The sequence below is a fragment of the Oncorhynchus clarkii genome, chromosome 10 (assembly GCF_045791955.1).
Source record: "Oncorhynchus clarkii lewisi isolate Uvic-CL-2024 chromosome 10, UVic_Ocla_1.0, whole genome shotgun sequence".
Lineage (NCBI taxonomy): Eukaryota > Metazoa > Chordata > Actinopteri > Salmoniformes > Salmonidae > Oncorhynchus > Oncorhynchus clarkii.
This window is the reverse complement of record NC_092156.1, coordinates 76,515,199-76,522,698: the sequence shown is the minus strand read 5'-3', so window position 1 is coordinate 76,522,698 and position 7,500 is coordinate 76,515,199. Positions and strand designations below refer to the sequence as shown.

The 7,500-nt window shown below is 33.4% G+C and overlaps 1 protein-coding gene across 1 annotated transcript in view; it reads right to left on the bottom strand.

The window, feature by feature from the left end:
* Positions 1–7,500, bottom strand: part of LOC139419351 (slit homolog 2 protein-like) — a 110,499-nt gene that overhangs the window by 75,242 nt on the left and 27,757 nt on the right. Inside the window, exons 3-4 of the mRNA XM_071169291.1 lie at positions 6,944–7,015; positions 5,883–5,954 (exon numbers count right to left, since the gene is read on the bottom strand). Coding sequence (XP_071025392.1) covers positions 5,883–5,954; positions 6,944–7,015 — 144 coding nt within the window. The remainder of the gene's footprint in view (positions 1–5,882; positions 5,955–6,943; positions 7,016–7,500) is intronic.

Here is a 7,500-nt window from a genome sequence, read left to right as displayed (position 1 = left end):
AATAGTCTATAATATAACTACAGGTAGACTAATTGTCTATATTATAACTACAGGTAGACTAGTGTTAATAGTCTATATTATAACTACAGGTAGACTAGTGTTAATAGTCTATAATATAACTACAGGTAGACTAGTGTTAATAGTGTTAATAGTCTATAATATAACTACAGGTAGACTAGTGTTAATAGTCTATATTAAAACTACAGGTAGACTAGTGTTAATAGTCTATATTATAACTACAGGTAGACTAGTGTTAATAGTCTATATTATAACTACAGGTAGACTAGTGTTAATAGTCTATATTATAACTACAGGTAGACTAGTGTTAATAGTGTTAATAGTCTATAATATAACTTCAGGTAGACTAGTGTTAATAGTCTATATTATAACTACAGGTAGACTAGTGTTAATAGTCTATATTATAACTACAGGTAGACTAGTGTTAATAGTCTATATTATAACTACAGGTAGACTAGTGTTAATAGTGTTAATAGTCTATAATATAACTACAGGTAGACTAGTGTTAATAGTCTATAATATAACTACAGGTAGACTAGTGTTAATAGTCTATAATATAACTACAGGTAGACTAGTGTTAATAGTCTATAATATAACTACAGGTAGACTAGCGTTAATAGTCTATATTATAACTACAGGTAGACTAGTGTTAATAGTCTATAATATATCTACAGGTAGACTTGTGTTAATAGTCTATAATATAACTACAGGTAGACTAGCGTTAATAGTCTATATTATAACTACAGGTAGACCAGTGTTAATAGTGTTAATAGTCTATAATATAACTACAGGTAGACTAGTGTTAATAGTCTATAATTTAACTACAGGTAGACCAGTGTTAATAGTGTTAATAGTCTATAATATAACTACAGGTAGACTAGTGTTAATAGTCTATAATATAACTACAGGTAGACCAGTGTTAATAGTGTTAATAGTCTATAATATAACTACAGGTAGACTAGTGTTAATAATCTATAATATGACTACAGGTAGACTAGCGTTAATAGTCTATATTATAACTACAGGTAGAGAAGTGTTAATAGTCTATAATATAACTATAGGTAGACTAGTGTTAATAGTCTATAATATAACTACAGGTAGACTAGTGTTAATAGTCTATATTATAACTACAGGTAGACTAGTGTTAATAGTCTATATTATAACTACAGGTAGACTAGTGTTAATAGTCTATAATATAACTACAGGTAGACTAGTGTTAATAGTCTATATTATAACTACAGGTAGACTAGTGTTAATAGTCGATATTATAACTACAGGTAGACTAGTGTTAATAGTCTATATTATAACTACAGGTAGACTAGTGTTAATAGTCTATAATATAACTACAGGTAGACTAGTGTTAATAGTCTATATTATAACTACAGGTAGACTAGTGTTAATAGTCTATATTATAACTACAGGTAGACTAGTGTTAATAGTCTATAATATAACTACAGGTAGACTAGTGTTAATAGTGTTAATAGTCTATAATATAACTACAGGTAGACTAGTGTTAATAGTCTATATTAAAACTACAGGTAGACTAGTGTTAATAGTCTATATTATAACTACAGGTAGACTAGTGTTAATAGTCTATATTATAACTACAGGTAGACTAGTGTTAATAGTGTTAATAGTCTATAATATAACTACAGGTAGACTAGTGTTAATAGTCTATAATATAACTACAGGTAGACTAGTGTTAATAGTCTATATTATAACTACAGGTAGACTAGTGTTAATAGTCTATATTATAACTACAGGTAGACTAGTGTTAATAGTCTATAATATAACTACAGGTAGACTAGTGTTAATAGTCTATATTATAACTACAGGTAGACTAGTGTTAATAGTCGATATTATAACTACAGGTAGACTAGTGTTAATAGTCTATATTATAACTACAGGTAGACTAGTGTTAATAGTCTATAATATAACTACAGGTAGACTAGTGTTAATAGTCTATATTATAACTACAGGTAGACTAGTGTTAATAGTCTATATTATAACTACAGGTAGACTAGTGTTAATAGTCTATAATATAACTACAGGTAGACTAGTGTTAATAGTGTTAATAGTCTATAATATAACTACAGGTAGACTAGTGTTAATAGTCTATATTAAAACTACAGGTAGACTAGTGTTAATAGTCTATATTATAACTACAGGTAGACTAGTGTTAATAGTCTATATTATAACTACAGGTAGACTAGTGTTAATAGTCTATATTATAACTACAGGTAGACTAGTGTTAATAGTGTTAATAGTCTATAATATAACTTCAGGTAGACTAGTGTTAATAGTCTATATTATAACTACAGGTAGACTAGTGTTAATAGTCTATATTATAACTACAGGTAGACTAGTGTTAATAGTCTATATTATAACTACAGGTAGACTAGTGTTAATAGTGTTAATAGTCTATAATATAACTACAGGTAGACTAGTGTTAATAGTCTATAATATAACTACAGGTAGACTAGTGTTAATAGTGTTAATAGTCTATAATATAACTACAGGTAGACCAGTGTTAATAGTCTATAATATAACTACAGGTAGACTAGTGTTAATAGTCTATAATATAACTACAGGTAGACTAGTGTTAATAGTCTATAATATAACTACAGGTAGACTAGCGTTAATAGTCTATATTATAACTACAGGTAGACTAGTGTTAATAGTCTATAATATAACTACAGGTAGACTAGTGTTAATAGTCTATAATATAACTACAGGTAGACTAGTGTTAATAGTCTATAATATAACTACAGGTAGACTAGCGTTAATAGTCTATATTATAACTACAGGTAGAGAAGTGTTAATAGTCTATAATATAACTACAGGTAGACTAGTGTTAATAGTCTATAATATAACTACAGGTAGACTAGTGTTAATAGTCTATATTATAACTACAGGTAGACTAGTGTTAATAGTCTATATTATAACTACAGGTAGACTAGTGTTAATAGTCTATATTATAACTACAGGTAGACTAGTGTTAATAGTCTATAATATAACTACAGGTAGACTAGTGTTAATAGTGTTAATAGTCTATAATATAACTACAGGTAGACTAGTGTTAATAGTCTATAATATAACTACAGGTAGACTAGTGTTAATAGTGTTAATAGTCTATAATATAACTACAGGTAGACTAGTGTTAATAGTCTATAATATAACTACAGGTAGACTAGCGTTAATAGTCTATATTATAACTACAGGTACACTAGTGTTAATAGTCTATAATATAACTACAGGTAGACTAGTGTTAATAGTCTATAATATAACTACAGGTAGACCAGTGTTAATAGTGTTAATAGTCTATAATATAACTACAGGTAGACCAGTGTTAATAGTGTTAATAGTCTATAATATAACTACAGGTAGACCAGTGTTAATAGTGTTAATAGTCTATAATATAACTACAGGTAGACTAGTGTTAATAGTCTATAATATAACTACAGGTAGACCAGTTTTAATAGTGTTAATAGTCTATAATATAACTACAGGTAGACTAGTGTTAATAGTCTATAATATAACTACAGGTAGACTAGCGTTAATAGTCTATATTATAACTACAGGTAGACTAGTGTTAATAGTCTATAATATAACTACAGGTAGACTAGTGTTAATAGTCTATAATATAACTACAGGTAGACTAGTGTTAATAGTCTATATTATAACTACAGGTAGAGAAGTGTTAATAGTCTATAATATAACTACAGGTAGACTAGTGTTAATAGTCTATAATATAACTACAGGTAGACTAGTGTTAATAGTCTATATTATAACTACAGGTAGACTAGTGTTAATAGTCTATATTATAACTACAGGTAGACCAGTGTTAATAGTGTTAATAGTCTATAATATAACTACAGGTAGACTAGTGTTAATAGTCTATAATATAACTACAGGTAGACCAGTGTTAATAGTGTTAATAGTCTGTAATATAACTACAGGTAGACCAGTGTTAATAGTGTTAATAGTCTATAATATAACTACAGGTAGACCAGTGTTAATAGTGTTAATAGTCTATAATATAACTACAGGTAGACTAGTGTTAATAGTCTATAATATAACTACAGGTAGACCAGTGTTAATAGTGTTAATAGTCTATAATATAACTACAGGTAGACTAGTGTTAATAGTCTATAATATAACTACAGGTAGACTAGCGTTAATAGTCTATATTATAACTACAGGTAGAGAAGTGTTAATAGTCTATAATATAACTACAGGTAGACTAGTGTTAATAGTCTATATTATAACTACAGGTAGACTAGTGTTAATAGTCTATATTATAACTACAGGTAGACCAGTGTTAATAGTGTTAATAGTCTATAATATAACTACAGGTAGACTAGTGTTAATAGTCTATAATATAACTACAGGTAGACTAGTGTTAATAGTGTTAATAGTCTATAATATAACTACAGGTAGACTAGTGTTAATAGTCTATAATATAACTACAGGTAGACTAGTGTTAATAGTGTTAATAGTCTATAATATAACTACAGGTAGACTAGTGTTAATAGTCTATAATATAACTACAGGTAGACTAGCGTTAATAGTCTATATTATAACTACAGGTACACTAGTGTTAATAGTCTATAATATAACTGCAGGTAGACTAGTGTTAATAGTCTATAATATAACTACAGGTAGACCAGTGTTAATAGTGTTAATAGTCTATAATATAACTACAGGTAGACCAGTGTTAATAGTGTTAATAGTCTATAATATAACTACAGGTAGACCAGTGTTAATAGTGTTAATAGTCTATAATATAACTACAGGTAGACTAGTGTTAATAGTCTATAATATAACTACAGGTAGACCAGTTTTAATAGTGTTAATAGTCTATAATATAACTACAGGTAGACTAGTGTTAATAGTCTATAATATAACTACAGGTAGACTAGCGTTAATAGTCTATATTATAACTACAGGTAGACTAGTGTTAATAGTCTATAATATAACTACAGGTAGACTAGTGTTAATAGTCTATAATATAACTACAGGTAGACTAGTGTTAATAGTCTATATTATAACTACAGGTAGAGAAGTGTTAATAGTCTATAATATAACTACAGGTAGACTAGTGTTAATAGTCTATAATATAACTACAGGTAGACTAGTGTTAATAGTCTATAATATAACTACAGGTAGACTAGCGTTAATAGTCTATATTATAACTACAGGTAGACTAGTGTTAATAGTCTATATTATAACTACAGGTAGACTAGTGTTAATAGTCTATATTATAACTACAGGTAGACCAGTGTTAATAGTGTTAATAGTCTATAATATAACTACAGGTAGACTAGTGTTAATAGTCTATAATATAACTACAGGTAGACCAGTGTTAATAGTGTTAATAGTCTGTAATATAACTACAGGTAGACCAGTGTTAATAGTGTTAATAGTCTATAATATAACTACAGGTAGACCAGTGTTAATAGTGTTAATAGTCTATAATATAACTACAGGTAGACTAGTGTTAATAGTCTATAATATAACTACAGGTAGACCAGTGTTAATAGTGTTAATAGTCTATAATATAACTACAGGTAGACTAGTGTTAATAGTCTATAATATAACTACAGGTAGACTAGTGTTAATAGTCTATATTATAACTACAGGTAGACTAGTGTTAATAGTCTATATTATAACTACAGGTAGACTAGTGTTAATAGTCTATAATATAACTACAGGTAGACTAGCGTTAATAGTCTATATTATAACTACAGGTAGAGAAGTGTTAATAGTCTATAATATAACTACAGGTAGACTAGTGTTAATAGTCTATAATATAACTACAGGTAGACCAGTGTAAATAGTGATAATAGTTTTACAACACTCACAAGGTTCTCAGTTTGGGCATGTGGTTGAAACTAGCCACCGACAGACGACTTATATTGTTGTTGTTCAGAGTTCTGTAGAGAGAGAGAGAGGGATAGAGAGAGACACAGAGAGAGGGGGGATAGAGAGAGAAGGGGAGAGAGACAGAGAGAGGGGGGGATAGAGAGAGAAGGGGAGAGAGACAGAGAGAGAGGTGGATAGAGAGAGACAGAGAGAGAGATGGATGGAGAGAGAGGGGGAGAGAGACAGAGAGAGAGGGGGGATAGAGAGAGAAGGGGAGAGAGACAGAGAGAGAGGTGGATATAGAGAGACAGAGAGAGGGGGGGATAGAGAGAGGGGGAGAGAGAGGGGATAGAGAGAGAGGGGGAGAGAGACAGAGAGAGAGGGGGGATAGAGAGAGAAGGGGAGAGAGACAGAGAGAGAGGTGGATAGAGAGAGACAGAGTGAGAGGTGGATGGAGAGAGAGGGGGAGAGAGACAGAGAGAGAGGGGGGATAGAGAGAGAGGGGGAGAGAGAGGGGATAGAGAGAGAGGGGGAGAAAGACAGAGAGAGAGGGGGGATAGAGAGAGAGAGACAGAGAGAGAGGGGGATAGAGACAGAGAGAGACAGGGAGAGGGGGTTCGAGAGAGAGGGGGATAGAGAGAGAGAGGGAGAGAGAGAGGGAGAGAGAGGGGGGGGATAGAGAGAGGAAGAGAGAGGGGATAGAGGGGATAGAGAGAGAGAGAGAGACAGAGAGAGATAGAGACAGAGCGAGAGAGAGACAGAGAGAGAGAGAGCGACAGAGAGAGAGAGAGGGATAGAGAGAGAGACAGAGAGAGAGAGAGGGATAGAGAGAGAGACAGAAAGAGAGAGAGAGGGATAGAGAGAGAGACAGAAAGAGAGAGAGATGGATAGAGAGAGAGACAGAAAGAGAGAGAGAGGGATAGGGAGAGGCACAAATGAATAAAGAGGAAGCATTTAAACCATGAGCAGATAAAATACATGGATGTAAAAGTCATTTCAACAGGAAGTGTCTCTGGGGGGACGTGGAGGTGTCATAGGTTAAGGGTCAGAGGTTACTCACAGTACTTCCAGGTCTCGTAGAGCTCTGAACGCTCCGTCCTCTATACAGCTGATCTGGTTATAATCCAGCTGGCTGCACACACACACAGGAGAGAGGGAGATGGAGGAGAGAGGAGAGATGGAGGAGAGATGGAGATGGAGGAGAGAGGAGAGATGGAGGAGAGATGGAGATGGAGGAGAGAGGGAGATGGAGGAGAGATGGAGATGGAGGAGAGAGGGAGATGGAGGAGAGATGGAGATGGAGGAGAGAGGAGAGATGGTGGAGAGATGAGAGATGGAGGAGAGAGGAGAGATGGAGGAGAGATGAGAGATGGAGGAGAGAGGAGAGATGGTGGAGAGATGAGAGATGGAGGAGAGAGGAGAGATGGAGGAGAGAGTAGAGAGATGGAGAGATGAGGGAGAGAGGAGAGATGGAGGAGAGAGGAGAGATGGAGGAGAGAGGAGAGATGGAGGAGAGAGGAGAGATGGAGGAGATAGGAGAGATGATTGAGAGAGGGAGATGGAGGAGAGAGGAGAGATGGAGGAGAGAGAGAGATGGAAAAGAGCGAGGGAGATGGA